This window comes from Genypterus blacodes, unplaced genomic scaffold (genome assembly GCF_046128005.1).
Source record: "Genypterus blacodes isolate CSIRO-AG114 ecotype Tasmania unplaced genomic scaffold, CSIRO-AGI_Gbla_v1 ptg000106l_1, whole genome shotgun sequence".
NCBI classification, from domain to species: domain Eukaryota; kingdom Metazoa; phylum Chordata; class Actinopteri; order Ophidiiformes; family Ophidiidae; genus Genypterus; species Genypterus blacodes.
The window spans coordinates 1,110,323-1,131,292 of NW_027466910.1; the positions used below are offsets into that span (position 1 = coordinate 1,110,323).

General features: G+C 49.8%; 3 protein-coding genes across 3 annotated transcripts; 1 reads left to right on the top strand and 2 right to left on the bottom strand.

Moving 5' to 3' along the window:
• Window positions 1-73: 73 nt before the first annotated feature.
• On the bottom strand, window positions 74-2,587 carry bcs1l (BCS1 ubiquinol-cytochrome c reductase complex chaperone). The gene is made up of 7 exons (XM_076160561.1): window positions 1,950-2,587; window positions 1,695-1,834; window positions 1,417-1,611; window positions 1,052-1,115; window positions 757-929; window positions 518-635; window positions 74-437 (listed from the first exon to the last, which is right to left on the bottom strand). The coding sequence occupies exons 1-7, from the start codon at window positions 2,267-2,269 to the stop codon at window positions 185-187; spliced, it is 1,263 nt and encodes a 420-aa protein (XP_076016676.1). The 5' UTR covers window positions 2,270-2,587; the 3' UTR covers window positions 74-184.
• A 67-nt stretch (window positions 2,588-2,654) lies between these two features.
• znf142 (zinc finger protein 142) lies at window positions 2,655-9,284 on the top strand. Its single transcript, XM_076160488.1, has 8 exons — window positions 2,655-2,942; window positions 3,202-3,696; window positions 3,802-3,990; window positions 4,148-4,972; window positions 5,071-5,248; window positions 5,367-8,109; window positions 8,205-8,310; window positions 8,719-9,284. Exons 2-8 carry the CDS (start codon window positions 3,207-3,209, stop codon window positions 9,189-9,191), a joined length of 5,004 nt encoding a protein of 1,667 aa, XP_076016603.1. The 5' UTR covers window positions 2,655-2,942; window positions 3,202-3,206; the 3' UTR covers window positions 9,192-9,284.
• A 218-nt stretch (window positions 9,285-9,502) lies between these two features.
• On the bottom strand, window positions 9,503-20,442 carry plcd4b (phospholipase C, delta 4b). Its single transcript, XM_076160556.1, has 17 exons — window positions 18,626-20,442; window positions 16,966-17,017; window positions 16,539-16,592; window positions 16,162-16,320; window positions 15,816-16,044; window positions 15,512-15,641; window positions 14,867-15,101; window positions 14,570-14,771; window positions 14,309-14,453; window positions 13,833-13,985; window positions 13,068-13,238; window positions 12,530-12,686; window positions 12,011-12,127; window positions 11,349-11,527; window positions 11,111-11,243; window positions 10,865-11,014; window positions 9,503-10,746 (listed from the first exon to the last, which is right to left on the bottom strand). Exons 3-17 carry the CDS (start codon window positions 16,555-16,557, stop codon window positions 10,655-10,657), a joined length of 2,271 nt encoding a protein of 756 aa, XP_076016671.1. The 5' UTR covers window positions 16,558-16,592; window positions 16,966-17,017; window positions 18,626-20,442; the 3' UTR covers window positions 9,503-10,654.
• Window positions 20,443-20,970: the final 528 nt, after the last annotated feature.

Consider the following 20,970-nt stretch of genomic DNA (forward strand, 5'->3'; position numbering starts at 1 on the left):
TTTCTCCAACAATAATCCTCCATCACAAAGCAGAAAGTTCCAAAAACTGTGTATATTGGGACTCAAAGCACAATTCAGTCTTTACACAAGTGTCTTTATTTGGCATGAACACACTCCTGCTTCATGATTGAATGTGAAGTCGTCTCCCATCAAGTGTCCTTTGACTCACTGGTGTTCCCTCCCGTCATGTCTCTATGTTGGCCACGTTGTCTATGGATCCTGCCGGGTCTGCTTTGTGTAGTAACAAGTGTCCCTGCACCTGAGCGGCGCTGATCTGAGAGTGCGTCGCCATCACGCTCTTCGCAAACCGCTCGGCCTCTGAGTCCAGCTCATCCGGGTAGAACCGGCGGAACATCTGGGCGAGCTGCCAGTGGTTGCAGTGGCCGATGTACTGCTTCAGGTCCACGCGTCCGGGCCGGATCAGCGCCGCGTCCAGCCTGTGTGTGCAAATCAGAAGTTTAAAGGCTGTTAGACACATGAGAGGCGGGATGTGCGATGAAAGGATGTTTTACTTCACCTGTCGATGAAGTTGGTGGTCATGAATACGATTCTGGCCTCTGATGAAGCCACGCCGTCGAGAGCGTTAAGCAGCCCACTGAAGGTCAGTCGGCCCATTCCCTGATAGGCCAGAGGGTCTGAGAGGCAGAGACGCAAACATTATGAACCTCAATGTTGAACTTGAAGTTAAAATGGATCAAATGACGAAATGAACTGTCTGAACTCCTCCCTCTGTCCAAATCAGCTGTGAGCTCTTACTCTCAGTGGGCAGCAGGTCTCGGCTGACGAAGGCGGCGTCCACGTCCTCCAGCAGGATGATGCTTTGCTGCGGCGCCACGCTCAGCAGGTGGTTCAGGCGGTCGTCTGAGAGGCTGCGGTCGCTGAGCGTCATCAGACAGATGCTGTAGCCCAGCTCGCCTGCCAGAGCCGTGCTGAAACACAAAGAGAAGGGATTACAAACACACCTGGCTGCTTCATGAAGGATTTAAACTTGACTTGCACACCGCGTTCTAGATTTTAAACGCAAAGGTTTCCAAAATAAAAGCCCACTCACATAAAGCTGCTCTTCCCACACCCTGGGGGTCCATAGAGCAGATACCCTCGTCTGTATGGGATGCCTGCACATGACGTCACACTATTACACCACGGTAACAAACTCATAATGACTCCAGTTTCAAAACAAACTCCAAAATGATGCAAGTTAATGCTCTGTCAGTTTTGGCGCCCTCTAGTGTTGTGTTGTTGTCATTTATGCTTGAACGCAGACATTATTATCCACATTTGCTGTTCCTATAATGCAGTTTTGTTACTGTGAAGATAATGTTTGTCATTCTTTGTGCTTTTTAAAACAATTTATCCTGTTTAATGCATACACTCTTTCATATAACAATAAAACAGAGACACGTGACCGAGCCTCACCTCTGTCTGTGTACCACTTTGGGTTCCCGATGAAATCCTTCACATCGTCGACGAGCCGATCGCCCACGCCCGACTCCAGGACCACAGAGCTGAGGGGCCTGCGTCTCCGTGGAAACCCAAATGGCCTCCAATCGGCACCCATGGCCGTGTACATCACCGTCCGGCCCTCCTCCTGCTTCAGGGCCAGTTCCCTCGCTGCAAAAACAAGACGCACAGCTCAGTCATCTGTGGAACGAAGCAGCACCGGTCAGCCATGTTACACTTCTACCTTCTTCTACCTTCTTGCAAGATATTGAAGAAGATCTGTTTGTCTCTGCCCAGAGCAGTGAAGGTGACAGACTCCCACGGCGTCCCTGTGCTCAGATCCACCATCTGCTTCTCTCTGGTCCTCTCCACCCTGATCCACTTCCTCCCATACCTGGACACCACACAGGAAGAAGACACACACACACACACACAGACTGTCACACGCCCTGCTGTTGCCCACGCCGACCTCAACCTCAATCAGTAACACTCAGCAGGACTCAGCTGACCAGATGATGTGGTTCCCAGGACTCGGGTGGAAGTCAAACTGAGTGTGAACGCGTCCGCTCTCATGCGCCAGGTAGGAGGTCTCCACGCTGAGGTGCTGCGTGTGCCGGGCGTGCTTGGTGATCCAGCTCAGCAGCCAGTTGTAGCTCTTGTCTCTGTTGGGGACCTCCAGGGTGATCATGTAGTTCCTGCGGAAGAACACCATCCCTATCTGAGCTCCTTTCCGGGCCACAGCCAGCGCGGTGCCGACACCCACGAGTCCGAACCCGGCCCCGAAGTAAGGGTTGTCCTTCAGGCTGTCCAGGAAGTCTGACAGGGGCATGGTGTCTGAGTCCGAACGCCTCCAGATGAAACAGATGCGACGGCTTGTTTACGGCGCGTCTTTATGATCCATTTGCAGATTTAAGCAGATATTCCACCCAGTTTGCAGATGGAGAAGCGTCTCCCTGTCTTTGCGTTGCATCCGCCCACGTCTAACGCTGAATCTCCCGCTGCCTTCCGCTTCAATCGTCACGTCATATATCCAAAATCCGTCGTGGAGGCTTGTATCATGTTTAGACGCTGCTCGATGCTCTGCGATCCTCTGCTGCTGTGAGTTTCCACCAGTAAACATCAGACATGCCGGCGACCTCTGCTCCACTTCCGGTGTTCCGATGAGTAAACATTCCGACTGTTCGCCTGTTCACATAACAAAGGTTCCTACCCGTGTTATTGTACCGGACTTTCCCCTCACACAGTTAATAACGCGAACGTAAAAGAAGTTTGGTGGGTAGTAAATGTTGTGAATTTAATACCGTAAACTCCAGAGTTCACTCAGCGAGACGGACCGACAGGAATCCGGATTTAATGTCTTCTGCGATTGAAACAAGCAGAAGAAGCTAAAGCTAGCTAACTGCGACGCTGTTATGTTGTAATTAGAGTTTATTTACATATTTATATACCGTAACCTCTGACAGGCCTCCTATATCAATGAGGACGTTCAAAGCGATTAACTGGTGAGAATCGATTCAATTACATTCATGACAGAAGAGTGTGCAGCAAGTCGAAGTTGTGTTTCATGATAGATGTGCTTTTGTTTCCATTTGTTTATACTTAAGCTTCACAACATGATCATGCTCGCTATTTTGCAGTTTACTAAGAAGTCATCATTTGCATTCTTATATGTCAACATCTAATGTATAGTTCAGGTAACAATACAAACTACAGTAACTTGCAAACATCAGTCCTGCTCTTACATTTATTTTTATTTTTCAGACAAAATGGAGACAGACCGACCTCGCCTATGTGACAAATGTGGACAGAGCTTCTCAGACGACGTCACCTTTGCCTGTCACTCATGTGCTAAAGAGCTCCCTGGCCGATCCAGAGAGGGACTGCTGCAGAGCCTGAAGTGTTCTCTGTGCACTGAGGTCTTTACCAAAGCTGCAGCTCTGAAGCAACACTTCAAAACGGCCCACATGGGAACGCACAGACCCACCGGCCCGTTTTCCTGCACAGAACCAGGCTGTGGGTCCAGCAGCGCAGATCAGGAGGAACATAAAGCCCACATGATGTCCGCACACGGCTGGGCTCTCATTCCCTGCAGCTTCCCGTCCTGTAGAGTGTCTGTCCTCACACAGGGGGACATGGACAGACACCGGCAGCTCCACATGCCCTTTGGCTGCTCTCACTGCCTCTTCATCACTCATACCACTAAAAAGCTGAAGGAGCACCTGCAGGACCACAGAACTCCTCTGACTGCCACTCATGGTAAACAGGCTGGAAACACAAATCAGGAGTTAAACTTATTACCATATAAACACATTTCCTTCTGCAGTATTTTCATCTTAAAACCATCACACGTTTGTTTTACAGTGTGCACAGATGGGAGCAACCATCCTCTGATCTCTGAGAGGCAAAGAAGGAAACGGAAATGCAGCCCTGCTCTCACATCATCGCTGCCAGATGAGGGGAACGAGGAAGAACCTTCAAGGCGACAACATGCAAAAAGAGCAAAATGTGACAAATCTTCAGTAAAAGATGCAGAGACACTGCCCAACAAAGGTGAGCACACACACACACACAAACACACACACACACAAGCACACACACACACGTATCCATGTGATTGTTCATCATCATCATCATAAAGCAGATTGTAGTCGTATCTCCGTATGGTTTCTCAAATGTCTTGTCTTCTTCCTGTGCTCTTGTCCCGTAGACTTCCTGTCTGAGGGGGCCGAGCGCGTCTATCGCACCCACGCCTGTCCCAAGTGTCGGCGCTGCTTTAAGATGCGTTCCCACCTGCAGGAGCATCTCCACCTGCACTTCCCTGACCCCAGCCTCCAGTGCTCCACCTGCCAGCGCTTCTTCACCAGCAAGAGCAAGCTGCGCGTCCACAAGCTCCGAGAGGCCGGGGAGAAAGTCCACCGCTGCCGTTTCTGCGACTATTCAGCCGTGGAGCAAAACGCCATCCGCCGCCACCTGGCCAGCATGCACGCCGACCAGGCAGAAGAGGGCGTGGCCTGTCACAGCTACCCCTGCCCCACCTGCGGTCAGAGCTTCCGTCAGAGCAGAACCCTCAAGGCCCACATGAAGACGCATCACGTCCTACCCGACCGCACGCCGGTGGCCTGTTTTAAAGACGGCTGCTCTTTCCGCAGCGCTCTGCGTAAGGTTCTGCTCAGACACGCCGCAGAGGAGCACGGCGTGGAGGCGGTGGAGTGTCGCCATCACGCCTGTGGAGCCATCTTCCAGAGCCAGGAGGACATGGAGGCCCATCGCCGCACACACCAGGCCTACCACTGCTCCCAGTGTGAGTTCTCCTGCTCCAATAAGACCGTCTTCCTGCAGCACCAGCGCCACGGTCACCCGGGTAACGAGGAGCTCTGCTGTGACTTCTGCCCGTTTGTCACGTTTAACCCGGTGGAGTTTGAGCAGCATGTTGGACGTTTGCACGCCAACGAGAAGATCCACGGCTGCTCCCAGTGCAGCTACGTGACGCCACACAAGCGCGGCCTCAACCGACACATGATGATGCACAGCGGTGAGGAGGCGGGGACTGATTTCCTTCTCACAGGATAATGAGCCTTTACATGTGTTTTCATCACTTGTCCGTGTTTCTTCTTTGTTTTGGTTTAAAAGGTGAGAAGCCGCACAAGTGTGTCCTGTGTGAGTTCAGGTGTAGAGACGTCTCCTACCTGTCCAAACACATGCTCACACACTCAGAGGACAAGAACTTCATGTGCTCCGAGTGTGGATACGTCACCAAGTGGAAACATTACCTCAACGTGCACATGAGGAAACACGCTGGAGACCTCAGGTACAGGTTCATGATGTCTCTGTGTTTCCAGATGTGTTCTCTCTGCTCTTTGACCTTCATTTGGCCCTCGCTATGAAGCTGTATTCTGACCAAACTGTCTGTGTGTCTCCTCCCGCAGGTACCAGTGCGATCAGTGTCAATACCGCTGTCACCGCATGGACCAGCTGAAGAGCCACAAGCTCCGGCATCAAACCAAATCCCTCATATGTGAGATCTGCGCTTACGCTTGCAAGCGCAAATACGAGCTCCGCAACCACATGCTGGCCAAACACTCTGAGGAGGGGAAGACGCCGTCGGTGCACCGCTGCAAATACTGCGCCTACACCACCTGCTACCGCCAAGCCCTGCAGAACCACGAGAACTGCAAACACACCAAGCTGAGGGAGTTCCACTGCGCCCTGTGCTCCTACTCCTCCTTCAGCAGCATCAGCCTCTTCCTGCACAAGAGGAAAGCTCACGGTTACGTTCCCGGGGACAAAGCCTGGCTCGACAACTACGCCGCCAAGGAAAAGGAGAAGAACTCGGCTGAGCTCGTGCTGGATTTCTACAGGAAGTCGGAGCGATGCCTCAAACGGGCCTCGCCAACCCCGGCTGCTGAGTCTCAGAGGAGCCGGTCGGACTTTCCTGGTGCGGCTGCTTCACACACGCTGGATTCAGGGAATATCTATGATCTTGTGTCTCAGGAGGTGAGTGTGTCAGACAGCGCTCCGTCTGTGAACGGCAGTGAGGAGTACTGCACTCTGGTTCTGACTACGCTCTCAGCAGGAGACTACCAGGCTCAGGCTTTAACAAACCAGGAAGAACACAGTGCAGATCTGAGTCCCACTTTACACTGTAAAGAGGCCGGCGTGACAGGAGAACATGTGGCGTTCTCTTCAACCCTGAGCTCAGAGGAAGAGGATGTGGCTACGACAGAGGGAGAACAAAGTGACTACGAGCCTCTAAACAATACGAGTCAACCAGCCCAGCCTCAGAGGTCTGAGTCGGGGGGCGGGGCTGCAGCCGTCAGTCCCTCTTCTCCATCCGACCCAAACCAGCCGCGGAAACCTAAGATCAGTCTGAAGGACATGAAGAAGCTGGAGAGGGACCAAGCTGAGGCCATGGTTATGGAAGGACGTGTGGACGTGCTGGTGGTGCCGAGTGAAGACCGCCACCGCCGTGAAGCCTCCTCCTGTGAGGTGGGAGGAGCTCTGACGCAGCACAGCAGGAAGCCGAAGGGACACAAGTGCCAGCACTGCGGCGAAGAGTTCACACAGAGAAGAGGCCTGGATAGACACGTCGCCAAGACGTGTCCAGCACTGGAGACCAAAACAAGGGCGGCGGAATGTCTGGCTGCACGGGAGAACTCCACTCCTGGTCAGGATCAGCCCAGAGAACTCCCAGAGGCAAATCAGGCCGAGCCTTTAGCTTTATGTCACAGAAGCACCGCAGAGTCAGAGGAGCGGGCGGATCAAGCTGCTGGCCTCAGTGAGCCAGCACATAGAAGCAGAATACAAACACGTCAGAATTCTAAAGCTCAGCTGGCTAAAGACAAACACAGAGTTGCTTTGTTACAGAAGACGTACAGGAAGTTAAAATGCAAGTACTGTCCTTTCTCCTCGGTCAAGCTCGCAACAGTGAGCCGCCACGTTACAAAATGCAGACGGAAGACAGAGAACCGTGAGCTTTTAGGAGCGGAGGGTGAAGATGGCAGTGAGGCGGCTGGAGTGGAGGAGAGTGTGACTGAGGAGCAGAGTGGAAGCTCTGAGGAGGTTCAGCAGAGGAGTCGCGTCTTCTCGTGTTCACGCTGTGCGTTCAGGTGCAATCAGAGAAGAGCGCTGGACAGCCATGAGAGCAGAGGCTGCCTGAGGCCCGACCAGATCCAGTGCAGCCTCTGCTCCTTTGTAGGGAAGTCTAACACGTCTTTAACCCATCACATGTCGCGTGTTCACGACAAAAGCGAGTCTAAACCCAAGCGTCTGCAGTGCCGCCTCTGCACCTTCACCTGTAAGCAGGAGCGGCGTCTGCTCCAACACGTGGCTCTGAAACACAAAGGCGCCCGACCTCACCGCTGCCGTTACTGCCCCTTCAGCACCACCAGGCGCTACCGTCTGGAGGAGCACGAGTCTCTACACACGGGACTCGGGCGCCACGGCTGCGGTTTGTGCAGAAAGACCTTCGGGACGGCGAGCAAGCTGCGTCAGCACACGACGCGCATCCACGAGAAGCAGCCCAGCCACTTCTGCTCCCTCTGCGACTTCAGCGGCTACACGCTGGACGACGTGAGGCGGCACAACCTCAGGTGCCACACGGGGGCGCTGCGGCACGCTTGCACTCACTGCGAGGCTCACTTCAACTCAGAGCTGGCGCTGAGGAACCACTGCAAGCGTGTTCACCAGCTGCAGGCCTGCTTCTCCTGCCCGCTGTGTGAGCACACCTGCAGCAGCCAGGCGGGGCTTAAGGCTCACCAGCACACCAAGCACCGGCTCATCAGGTGCCCCGCCTGCCAGGAGACCTTTGAAAGCAGGGAAAGCCTGGAGATCCATCAGAGGAGCCACCTGCCTCATCAGTGCCACCTGTGCCCCTTCGCTGCCAAAACCAAGCCGGCGTTAGGTCGCCACCTCCTGAGTGAGCATGAGGAGGGGCCGGCGGAGGAGAAGCCCCTCAGGTGCAGCAGCTGCTCCTTCAGCTGCCGGCACCAGCTGGTGTTTGAGCAGCACCTGCGCTCGCACGGAGGCAAGCGTGTGTACCGATGCACCGACTGCCTGTACTCCACGCACAACAAGCAGAAGATCACACGGCACCTACGCATACACACCGGGGAGAAACCGTACAGCTGCGAGCGCTGCAGCTACACCTGCACTGAGCCCTCCAGGTTAAAGGTCAGTGTCAGAACGGTCAGATTCAACCTTCAGAAACAGTGTTTGCTCCATGTTTGGACCCTAAATGTGTGTGTGTGTGTGTGTGTCTGCTGCAGCTCCACATGAGAGTTCACCAAGAGGAGAAGAAGTACCTCTGTCCAGAGTGTGGCTACAAGTGCAAGTGGGCCACACAGCTGAAGTACCACATGACCAAACACACAGGTACACACACACACACACACACACACACTCTCTCTCTGGCTCTCTTTCTCTCTCTTCTCTCTGGGTCTCTCTGTCTCTCTCTCTCTCTCTCTGGCTCTCTCTCTCTCTCTCTCTGGCTCTCTCTCTCTCTCTCTGGCTCTCTTTCTCTCTCTTCTCTCTGGCTCTCTCTCTCTCTTCTCTCTGGCTGTCTCTCTCTCTCTCTCTCTCTCTGGCTCTCTTTCTCTCTCTTCTCTCTGGGTCTCTCTGTCTCTCTCTCTCTCTCTCTGGCTCTCTCTCTCTCTTCTCTCTGGCTCTCTCTCTCTCCTCTCAGTTCAAAGACCTGATGATTATGGTTCAGTGGAGGATCAGTGGTTATGATAAGTGTTGTCATTAAATGAAGCTAACTCTATCTCTGTCCCCCTCCTGCAGGAGAGAAGCGGTACGCCTGTGACGTGTGTGAGTACCGCACCAACCGAGCGGACGCCCTGCGTGTCCACAAAGACACACAGCACTGTGACGCTCGCTCCTACATCTGTGAGAAATGCGGAAAGGCTTTCAAGACCCGGTTCATCCTGAAGACCCACCAGAGGCAGCACAGCGAGGAGCGGCCGTACGCCTGCGGCCGCTGCAGCAAGACCTTCAGGTGGCCGGCGGGGCTGCGGTACCACTACCTCACACACACAAAGCAGCAGCCGTTCTGCTGCCGCCACTGCTCCTACACGGCCAAGCAGAAGTTCCAGGTGGTCAAGCATCTGCAGAGGCATCACCCAGACATGCCAGTACAGCAGGGCGTGGTCAGGGACTCTGAAGCCGGGGGCCTGACCCTGAAGGAGGCCCTGCAGGGGACTTTGGAGGCGGCGGCAGCAGGGGAGAGGGAGGAAGAGGCTGAGACTGTTACATAGGAGAGAGAGAGAGAGAGAGAGAGAGAGAGAGAGAGAGAGAGAGAGAGAGAGAGAGAGAGAGAGAGAGAGAGAGAGAGAGAGAGAGAGAGAGAGAGAGAGAGAGAGAGAGAGAGAGAGAGAGAGAGAGAGAGAGAGAGAGAGAGAGAGAGAGAGAGAGAGAGAGAGAGAGAGAGAGAGAGAGAGAGAGAGAGAGAGAGAGAGAGAGAGACCTCTGCCCTCACACCTGTCTGAAGAAGACAAAGGTACTCTCTGATGAAGACTTCAGCACTTTACTGAGCAGAATGTGAAGACGATGTGACGTAATGGTCTCTGAATGTTTTTATTATGGATACTTGATACATTATAATGTGACAAACTGCAGCCAAAGGTCAGCGTCCTCTGCTTACAGGGGAGGATGAAGATGAAGGTGCACAGGATGTCTTCTTCTTCTTGCTTGTACAGGTTTATATAAATAAAGGAACATGAACCATGAAAGAGTCTCACATGCTTATAAATGAACAGGCCATCATATACATACACATACATGAAACACACTTACCTTATAGAGAGGCACATGGTCAGACCTGTCACTCAAACACGTACTTTACATCTTAAGAGAACGTTTCATTGTAATACTGATACTACCACACTGTATTGATTTGATATTGGGGTGAAAAAAAAGGTAAACAACAGGAGATTCCACTTCTGCAGAGATCCACCATGACTCAGAAACAAGTAAACTCTTCCTTTATAACTCCATTTCATCTATAATACTGTTTGGTCTAACATTTTAACCTTCATCATCAACCATCCTCCTCTGCCTCTCACTCACTCACAGGAGATTCCTTTCATAGATCCAAATATTGACTCACTCACTCTTTTACAGACCCATTAGTTAAAGTTAACCAGCATTTAGGTTTACTCATCCAGCAGACGCTTCTATACAGAGAGACGTCCATGTGAGGTTTAAATACAACAATGAGAAAAGGGTCGAGTCAGGAGAGAACAACAAGAGGAAAGAAGCCAACATGAGCAGACCAGGACCTCTGGATGGAGTGGAGGTCGGTAACTCAGTCCACCATCTAGGAACCACAAGCTTGGATTGTGAGGGAGCATGAACCTGATTGAGGGAGTTCAGATAAGTGGCTGCCATATTGGAGGACATTTGGAAGGCGAGCATCAAGGACTTGAACCTCCATATGAGCAGCGACTGGGAGCCGGTCAAGGGGAATGAACAGCAGGGGGGCGACGAGGCTGAGATGATGAGAGCCTGCGCCGGGAGCTGTGCTGCATAAGCAGACAGGTCAGGTCTGATTTAGTTGATCTGTTGTAGGTTTGGAAGATGGCCAGCCTGGCTTTGGGCCCAGGTTCTTATAAAAGTGGCACTGCATGCTGCTCTCATTCACCGGCAAGAATGTTTTGGAGGAGACGTCTCCAGCATCTCCAGCTTGTCGCATCACCGGGTTCCCTCAGATCTAACGTCTTCATGTGAGCTCTGAGATGCTGATGTTCACAAAGATAGAAGATGGAGGAATAGCTGTTCCATCTCTGGATAGCAGATGAATATGACGATATCCTTGAAAGGGGGGGGAGAAGATTTGTGTCAGATTCAGCTTTAAAGCGTTGATTGCATGAACATGTCAGCACAAGATGAAGGTGAGCAGCAGCCCTGGTGTCATGCTGGCTTTGCTCACCTGCTTGGATGCAGGTGAAGGGAAGGCTGAACTGTCCCATGAAGTCGTTCCTGGTGGCTTTATCGTAGTCCTCAACCACGAAGCGGACCACAGCCAGCTCAGGGGTGTGGACCACAAAGTTCAGAGTTTCATCCCACACTGGATTAAAGCCTGCAGGTAGAGGGCAGTAGAAGGCAGATTATACTGATTTCCGCTTTTTAACTTCAATATTAAGACCATAAATACAATCTAAAGTGTTAATCTCACCGTTGTTGTTAATATAAGTGGTCTCTTCCTTGGCCTGATCTTTGGGAACTCCATAGACCTCCACTCTGACCAGGGGGTCTACAATAGAGCCCTCCTTCTGGTTTACCTTGGGAAGCTGCTGTCCACTTATCACCTGATCGACACACACAGAGACGAGCACAGGTTGAGTATTTGTTCTCACGGGAAGGAGCTACACCGTGCAACAACAACCCACGTAGACCCTGAGTTAGTTTGGAACCTGGATAGATAATCGCAGCGGCCTGTAGGCCTGAAACTCCTCGGGTTTGTCTGGACTGAACAGTGTGTCGCCGTCCCTCATGAAGTCCGGCTTTAGGACGTAGCCGCAGCAGCCGTTCTGCCTGAACAGCCCGTCGTTCAGATCCATCTCAAGGCCAGCTGTCTGGAAGTTCAGAGCCACTTTGTGGAAGGAGGGAAAATAACAATCAGTTCACTTTATCACGGTTGTGTACATGATGTCATAGAGTATCTACACAGCTACACAGAGTCATGTGAGCGGACACAGTCAGGGTTGAGGCCAGAAGGCTTTCAGTTTTAAGCCCTTGTGACAGGAAGCATCTGTTGTGTTGAAGTGTCCTTAAGCAATACTGTACTGTGCTGTCACTGACGCTGACCTCTGACCTCTGACCTCTTTATGAGGGGAGGACAGGGAGACACAGATAAAATGTCCCCTATCACTTTGGGACCTAATTTCAACACCGATATGTCATCCTTCCTTCTCATCTGTGTATGAATATGGCTGTGTAGTTATACAGACACCTACCTCTAAACATAAACATAACCTTTAACCCACAAATGCCTGGATATGGACGGAATACACCAATGAGTGAAGGAACGTAGTGAGGAAGCATTAGCTCCACCAGCAGGGGGCGACCTCCTCACCTATCTGGCAGCCCACATTCCACTGCTCCTGGGGGTTGTAGTTGGAGGAGTCTGTGCGGAGGCCGCTGGGGTAGATCCTGCTCAGCTGCCTGGCGTTGTACCGCACAAAGTCTGTGCCTGGAGAACACACACACACACACACACACACACACACACACACACACACACACACATTATGTACACTTGTGCAATCTAATGCAATCCAGTAAAAGGGTTCTGCTACATCTGAAATCTGCTTCCCTAAGGATCGCTTCATTCCTCTACACACAATGCCAGTAGGTGAAGTTCAGCCAGAACCCGAGTTTGATTACAGTCAGTAAAACAGCACCTTTGACTGTAACCTCAAAAGAGTTCAATCACCACTGAAATAGAAACCTAGCATTATAAGCTTGACAGCTGCAGGCTTTACTGCAGGGCTGCTGTGTTGGGTTACAATTGATTGTACGGCTGCATCTATTAAACAGGTACCTCAGTGTAGATAATACTTTAACTGCATGGTCCCGTGGATTAAGACCTTACCTGCATCCTTCCCCAGCTTTTTGGCCTTGGACTCGGAGAAGGAGGACATCTCATAGCATTTGGCGTGTGACTTAGCGTGTTCAAACCCATGGAAGTGAACACTCTTACAGTAAACCACCAAGTCTGACAGCTGCCTCGAGAGCTTCAGCTTCGATGTCTGCAAAAGAAAGTGAAATTGTCATGCGTCACACATTTGTGTTTGTGTAACCTTGTGTAGAAATGACAAACCTTTTCCCAAGAACTTTCTTTATCACTCTTTCCTGTTGAGCTCTCCTCTCTCCCTTCTTTCCCCGCTATCTTGACTCCGTATCTGTTTTCGTCCCTACCCTGTTTCCTGTCTCCCTTCATTATCAACCCCTGCTCACTCCCTTGCTTCAGTATCGCGTCTGATATCGTCCTCACTCCTGTTTTCCATCTCTCATCACCTCCACTATGTGGAAAGAAAACACTAAACTAAGGACGAACGGACCAACACTGGTATAAGAGGGAAAACAATCCCTCCTGGATTTAATGAGGAGATAGATTCCAGTTCCAGTACCTTCTCACTGAGGTCCAGGCTCTCAGCAGGTGGGTCCTCTGTAGACGGGCTCTCTGCATCCCCGTTGGTCATCTCTTCATCATCGCTCACCTCGTCCGTCAGGGTTTCATCAGGACGGCCCTCCAGACCTCCGATCTTCTTTGCTTTCAGCAGAATCTTCCCCTTCATTGCCTGTAAAGAGAACATTAACAGATCCATAACAACAACAACAACAACAACAACAACGCAGCCGGCGTTCCCTCTAAGTGACATTTCATCTAAAGTGTTTTCCTCTTAAATCAAGGTAATGGAGCTTAATCATTCCTGGAATAGTTGTCCTTTTCAGTACACAGACTTTCCTGTATCTCTCTCACTCATAACCAAATGTAGCTATACACCGGCATTTCATTTTCAACATTCTCCATAGACTTCTTCACTGTGTTCATTAAGCATTAGTTCATATTAGGAGTGATCGCCCTAAGTGGTCTGACAGGAAAAGATTACATGATGGCTTTCAGCAACAGTGGAGGAAAGTAATGGATGAAGCATCAATTTTTAAAAAAGCCTTTGAATTGTTAATGATGTGTAAGGATCTCTAAGATGAAACGGACAGAAAGCAACCTGAAACGACTCTGTCCTCATAGATTTATCTCTCACAGATCATGGGGTTGATTATTGTCTTACTCAATATGATTATTGTAATAAACTATAATATTCAGTTACGTAATGTTGAAGTGATTGATATCTGGTCGTTCATCTGGTAAGAAGCTAATCTGGGGGTCCAACCTGTGGAGAGGGGAGCTCCTCAGGGATCTGTCCGTCCAGCAGGGTGGTCAGCAACGTGTCCCCCAATATTTGGCTGAGGTGCTGGGCCATGACGGTCTGCTGCTCCACGCCACAGTGATTCTCCAGGGACAGGATGACGGGGAAGTCTGATGTCTATGGGACAGGAAAGAGGTCGTGTCTGAATGAGCTGATAAGGAACAAACGGCCCTCAAAGCTGCTCTGTTAAGATTGTCTCAATTCTTTGTCAGTGACTTTAAACTCCAGCAAACACAATCTGGGGATCACATTGAAGTTAGAAACCAAGTCATGAACATGAGAGATCCATGGTGGTTTGCCGGGCTCATCAGCCGGGGTGCATGCCATTCCCCTGGCAGACCAACTAAACCATCTGGGCTACGCGTTCTGGCCGCACACACTCTCCTCCTGGTCCAACCTGTAACTGAACTCAGATGTTCAGACCTTCTCCAGGTGCCCACCTTAAAGGCGTACTCCTTGATTGTTGCAACCACGTCTTTGAAGAGGATCTTGGAAGTGAAGGTGTGGCCGTGATACACAACAGGCTCCCCGTCGCTGCCGTCCCAGCAATCCACCTCCACGCAACGACAGCCTCTCTTCAGGGCCCTACACACACACACACACACACACACACACACACAGGTACATGAGGTTTCTTAGTTATAATCCTACCGTCTAGCTTTGCCATTTGACGTTTGAGTGACGTGTGCAGCATCTCTTACTGGATGTACGCCTCCTGGCTGCTCTGTCCACGGAGCTGATCCTCCATGAGGTAGGTATTGTGTGAGGAGGAGATGAAGTAGTGGCTGAGCGGCTGGCTCATGTCCTGGTAAAGAGGCCGATGCTCAGGTTTGAATATGGAGCTCTCCTGGGAGCACAGGTACATCTGGAAGCCATCTAAGGACATGGTGCCTTGCTTCTTGGCTGGGAAGAGACAACAATCACAAGCGAAATGGAGAGTGAGTTGCAGAATACACACATTGGAGTCTTTAGATCCCTTTCTGTCCCTTTGTCTTTACCTGCTTGAGATGGCTCGTAGCTCTGGATCAGCTCCTGGGCGTGCTGTGCTGCACTGAGCTCGCCCTCCTGCTGCTCCTGCTTCAGGAAGTTCTCCAACTCGTCCAACATTAACTTCCCTCCGTCTCCAGAGTAGTCCTGGAACACCTTCCACACTTCGTCCCTTTGAGTCAGCATCTTATAGAAATGGACAAACTGCTCCATTTCCAAAGCGCCGCTCTCAGACTTGTCGGCCATCTAAACACAAAAAGGGGGATTTGGATTTGGTTGACAGTTTGATAAAGATGGAATCTACTCTGATGTGTGAGGTTTAGGCTCAGGAAACATTAGAACATCAGTGATTAATGGTTAGTGAGCCGGTGCAGAGTCCAGACAGTTGCAGGTTCAAAGCCCACAGCAGCTTAGGTACAGCATGAGTCCATCACCACACCAACAGTGTCCTGCCAAAGAGACCTTAAGCCAAACACCCAACCCTTACCTGCTCAGTCTGGAAGTTCACTCAATCAAAGCAACTGCCTAAAACGTAAGCATAACACAAATTGCACATGGTTGACTTTCCAATGAGGCCTGCTCCTGTTGAGGAACTTCCTCTGCTTCATCTTCTCAACCCTCAACACTGAGCAACACTCTGAATGTCAAAACGTTACCGTGAAGAGATGAAGGGCGTGTTCCTCGCTCATCTCCATGTTCATCATCTTCAGCAGTTTCCGCACCTCTTTGAAGATCATCTTCCCATCTTTGTCTTTGTCGGCTTTCTGAAACCAGTCCCTCACCCACCTGAGAGGTTGCTAAGGAAACTTGGAGCTATGCAGTTTGTTGAGGGATGCATGAATATCAGTGTTTGACGTGATCTAATTCAGCTCCAGCTCCAACATTCTGTATCCAGAAGCTTCCATGCCTCAGTACTCTGAGCTCCAAAACAACAACAATGGAACAACAATGGAAGGATATTGGTTCAGCCTCTCCTTCTCATCCATTGTCTCAGCCTTGTGAATGAGCTTGCGTACTCCCTGGATCCAGGCCCGTGCCTCCTCTGGGGACTCCGCTATTAGGTCCATGTTTCCTTGACGACCGTGAAACACCAAAGTGAAGCAGAGGTCAGCGGGGAACTCCTCTGCGATGCTCAGCAGGACCTCAGACTGGTGTCCCTCACGCACCGCCTCCACGTCGCTCACTGAGACTGAGACATGTTCAGGGTACAGAATGGTTACAGGGATGTTTGAACGCTCAATGGACACTAACAGGCACAAGACATACACACACATTGTAAAGAGTGTACACACACTTTGGTACTCACATGTGGAGTGGCCCATCCCTGCCCATCTGGACTTGTACCAGATAGTCAGGCCGTCGTCCAGGAGACGGAAATGCCGCTGCTTCTTCCAGGAGCGGGACTTGACTTTCCTCAGAGTCGACCCTGTCATCATCACCCTGATGTCTGGGTCAACTTGGACACCTGAGCAGAGCCAGGCAAAGGGTTCAAAGGTCAGGATGATGGCTCCAGGTCAAGGGAAGGAGTGGTGATATGAAACACAGATCTCCAGTCAGCAAAATCTGTCGTTTACTGACCCCGGTTAGAAAGCTAAAGTTCCAATTTCCGGTCAGAGTTCTTCATTTTATTTCACTAAACCTGTGCACCGATCATTATAGCTGCTGTATCTTCAGTTTACTCACTTGAACCTGGAGGATCCATTCTTATTCTTTACACATGCCACTGGAATTCTGCTGCTAAAAAAAAAAGAGATAAATAAATCAGTTCATTTTTGCCAGACTGCAAACTAAAATACAGGAAGACAAATTTGACAAGAGCTTCATTTTCTGCTGCTTTATAATCCTAATATTTATTTCCCTTTATCCAAAAAAGGCTTTCGGGTGTTCCCTGGTTAAGATTCAGACAGTTGGACATTGAGCAGATTAAATAGGAAGAGGAGGAGGAGGAGGAGGAGGAGCTACACTGCTTTGCATCTGAGTAGCATGTGTTTATGTTACTCTTGCAGGATCTCCCTGTGGGCCTTGGGGATTTGACCTGTAACCTCTCCTTGCCTCACTTTGCAAGTCATCAATGTGAACCTGAGCTGGGGTTCCTGTACTGAATCCTTACCTTACTGAAGGTGTCCAGATCAGTCTCTGATCTCCACCTCGACCTCTCTGCCCTGAAAGGAAAGCAGAGTCTCTTTAAAAGGTCAATTCACTCGAATAACAACACAAGCCTATCAGATTTGTTAAAGCTTTCAAAAAGTCGCAAACCCCGCAGACCTGCTGCAGCTGCCAAGGCAATGCCGAGATTTACGAGTCAACGCTTCGGTCTCTGCACATATACGGAATTAATCCCATTATGTGGCTGCATCGTCTGGCAGCAGCGAGGCTGAGAGGAGCAAACTGTCTGCTGACTGGACTGAGACCAGCATCACACACATTCAGCACTTTGTGTCGGCCGCAGCTCGGCGAGGAGACGTCTGGAGGCCGGTTCACATTTCCCTTCTTAAGATGGAATGAGACAAAAAATATGATCTTTGACGCTGTGATCAATGCTTCTCTGTGCTGCAGCTTAAAACCATAAAAAACGATTCTAATAAGAATCAATCTTGCAGCCTTGGCAACTTTATGAGATGAATCGTCTCATGGGGAAAAACATCTGAAGCGGAGGAACTTGGAAACAGAATAGGGAAACCAAAGCGCTGGGCACTCTCAGTGATAAACTCCTGCTATCTGACTTGTTCACCGGTTAATGTGGATCAAACGCTTCCTGACACGGGAGACGCTGGACAGTCTCCGTGTTCCTGCCTGACAGCCAACCTTTCCTTACATCGTCCCCTCTATGCAACACGAACCCATTTGTCAACATCGAGGTTTGGTGGAATTTCAATCTGTTTCACAACCTCCTGCCTCCCCTGTTACACATTTATGAGGGGGAGGCACAGAGTTCCCACCGCAGCATGAGTGACAGGACAGAAGGAATGCTCTCACAGCTCGATATGATTTTGGATTTTAATTAATAACTGTGGAACACAAACACACATGTTGGCTTTCTACAGTCATGTCCTCCATAAACTAATGTTGGTGTAACTAACATGCACTTTACCACTCTGAGTCATCTACAAGGGATTTCAGATTTTAAACTCCGAAGTTAAATGTTTACTCTTTCACGACTTAACACCGAGATGCGAGTGGATCATTAGCTCTTGTCTTGAGGTTGAGCTGAAGTGTTTTGCATCGGTCCTTAGGCAAAATTAGTCACATGGGGCCACTTATTCTGTCCTCACTGACCACAGACCACACTCTTTTACACACTCACACACTCACACACACACAGAGAAAGATGTGACTCATGGAGATATCTTAGTATGGAAACTTTTTTGGAACAAACAACTCCAGCAGCAGGAAGAATAACATCTGCACGTTTCTATCCCGTGTGCCGTCTCTGCCATAGGAAAGTTCTGCTTGTGCCGGGAATTGTGCCATCCTGATCTTTAACCAAGGACGCACTCCCTTTTCTGCACATACTGTAGTTTAGTGAAGAATTCCACAATCAAGTGAACGGGCACTGCACGTCCAATAACATCTATATATAACCTCTGGCCACGGTGGGAGGGGAGAGTTTATACACAGCAAATTGGAACCAGGCAGGCAGTAATATGAGACATAAGAGCAGCAAGCATCACTCCAGCAAAGGCAGAGTGCAGTTAGATCAGAGCTACACACACACACACACACACAGAATGACAGACAGGGTAGAATTTGGAAAAGGGAATGGTACTCACCAAAGGCACAGATTCCTTCAAGGACTCGTCTCCAGTGAGGCACACACAGGGACGGAGCTCCCCCAGGGTGGGATTCAGAGAGCGGAGGGTGGGATTCAGGCTAGGAGAGGAGGTCTGTGGAGGTGTGTGTACGTCACACTGGCCATGCACACTGAGCTTCTGACTCAGGGAGCGTCCAGGGACTGCCAGTTAAGAGCTGGGCCTTAAAGGACGGGGAGTGACCGAGAGAAAATTATGGCTCAGCCTCTCTCCTCCCCTCTCTGGGAAACATGATTCCCTAGTCAACACTGCCGCATGCTGGTCCACTCCCACCATCCTCCTCCTCCTCCTCCTCCTCCTCCTGCCCTTCCTTCCTTTCCTGCCACACCCTCTCTCTCTCTCTCTCCCTCATCCTCGCTGCATCAGCTCATGATCGCTCCACTCAGGCTGCTCCGTCTCTCTGACACTCATCGTCCTCCATCATGGACGCCCTGTGGACTTGCAGTGACTAAGACAAGCTGTTAGCTTTCTGTGTCAGCAGCGACATCGCGTGACAAATTTCTAGGTGAAAGGCAGGAGCAAGACTAAAAATCCTTTCCTCTTCCTTTGCAGAAGTGAGCACAGGACAATACACTTCCCCTTTATTATTAGAATCCAGCAGCAGGGAGAGGCTCAGTGTTGCTTAATGAACACACACACACACACACACAGTGGGGCTTGGCTTTCTGCCACTATTGTCCAGCAGGACCTTGGCTGGTAGGCAACAGCTCCTATGATGCAGTTTAGAGCTGCCCACTGTTATTGTGTAGCTCAGCTGTGCAGCACAGGCAGGGGACGGTGTGTTACCATGCCAACAAGTCAATATCAGGGACGCTTTACATTTGACCTTTTAAAGCTATTCTATTCTATAAATCATATATATTATATTGCACTGAAGTATATTGTTGCATTTTATGCTACTTGTTATTCTGTGCATTATGACTGATCCATCCAAAGAGCGTACTGAACCTGCCCCCTACAACGTCCGAGTTTGTGTTATCTTAAATTCTCTTGTTTCAACATTCATTTGCCATTTCAAACCTCTTCACTGCTTCATAACTCTTCAGTAGTGGAAGAAGTATATCAGCCACATCACTGTAAACTAAAGCTATTATGGCGTAACCCTAACCCAAACACCTGGCCCTCCTGTTTTAGCAGAAACATAACAAGATGTCATTCAAACATTTGTCTGTCATTGTGATGATGACCCAGCCTGGTAAATGTTGAGTGAAAGTGAGACGTCTCAAAGCGCCGGTCCCCAGCTGGCGTCATGACGATTTAATGCCGACTGTTTTCACTTCTCTGTTTTCACTTCTCAGATTCCAGCTCCTCTTGTAAAGAAGCTGGATCACCATTTTTTATTTCCTACAGACAAAATTTGCACTCAACAGCGACTCCTACTGGTCACTCAATGTCTGTCTGCACAAACTCATCTGATTTGATTGTAATTATTCCCTTACTTGCTCATCAAAAGCCCCTTTGGATGTTTGATCATTTCCCTGGTTTCTCCATCATGACAGTAGAAGTCTCGACACATTTCCAGCGTTTAGAGCAACAAACTTCTCTTCTATGTTGCGGCCCTTTCCCCTCTGGTCCTCTACGACAGACCCGGTACTCATCCGAGGCGTCCTAATGTACTCTTCCATTTTAAAAGTGTCCTGGGACGAGCCTGTAATGACTTTAGCTCCCTATTTCCTGATAAAAGGTAAAGAGAGAAAAACACATTGCAGATTTCAGCCCCATCTCCCGCGGGGATCACACTTGCTCACAAATGGAAGGCAGAGATGTTTCCACCTCCATCTCGTTTGTTTGGATAATGGAACCTATGAGCGATATTCTGTTAATGGCGGCAGGAAGTGAAGGCTCGTCTGTGGATCTCTCACAGATTACAGGTGAGCTTATTGTGCCATCGCTCACCTGGCAAACAGAATTCATTTACGGCATTTATGTTGCTATATTTGGCAATTTAAAAAAATCATTCCCTTTATTTGAACTTAGGGAAAATCATATTGAACATTTTTTGCCATGAACACTTTTATTTACATCATAAATGTCTCCTACTGGGCAAAAATCCTTGCTCCTACTTCTTAATGGTAATTATAAAACTATAAGGGGAAAATATGAAAAGATCCCATTTAAAAAGACAAAAAACGTGCTTAATGTTATTTCTAAGCATCAACAGAAAGTGTGAGTTTGCAGCTGTGCTTATCGTTTGTACTTTATTATCTCTCAGTGTCCTAGAGGACTTTGACGGGCACATACAGTGTTTACTTGGCATGAGTCGTGAGGCAGCATCAGGTTTGGGGCGACAATGGACACAATTTTCA

Bases quoted from the DNA above. Each gene is read 5' to 3' on its own strand.
- znf142 (XM_076160488.1), top strand. From the start codon at position 3,207: ATGGAGACAGACCGACCTCGCCTATGTGACAAATGTGGACAGAGCTTC. The intron at 3,697-3,801 runs GTAAACAGGCTG...TTTGTTTTACAG, and splicing joins TCCTCTGACTGCCACTCATG to TGTGCACAGATGGGAGCAAC. The intron at 8,110-8,204 runs GTCAGTGTCAGA...TGTCTGCTGCAG, and splicing joins CTGAGCCCTCCAGGTTAAAG to CTCCACATGAGAGTTCACCA.
- bcs1l (XM_076160561.1), bottom strand. From the start codon at position 2,269: ATGCCCCTGTCAGACTTCCTGGACAGCCTGAAGGACAACCCTTACTTC. The intron at 1,116-1,416 runs GTGAGGCTCGGT...CGTCATGTGCAG, and splicing joins AAAGTGGTACACAGACAGAG to GCATCCCATACAGACGAGGG. The intron at 636-756 runs GTAAGAGCTCAC...TCTGCCTCTCAG, and splicing joins AGACCTGCTGCCCACTGAGA to ACCCTCTGGCCTATCAGGGA.
- plcd4b (XM_076160556.1), bottom strand. The intron at 14,454-14,569 runs GTAAGAGATGCT...GTGTGTGTGTAG, and splicing joins AGCCAGGAGGCGTACATCCA to GGCCCTGAAGAGAGGCTGTC. The intron at 12,687-13,067 runs GTACTGGAACTG...TTTCTTTTGCAG, and splicing joins GCCTGGACCTCAGTGAGAAG to ACATCGAAGCTGAAGCTCTC.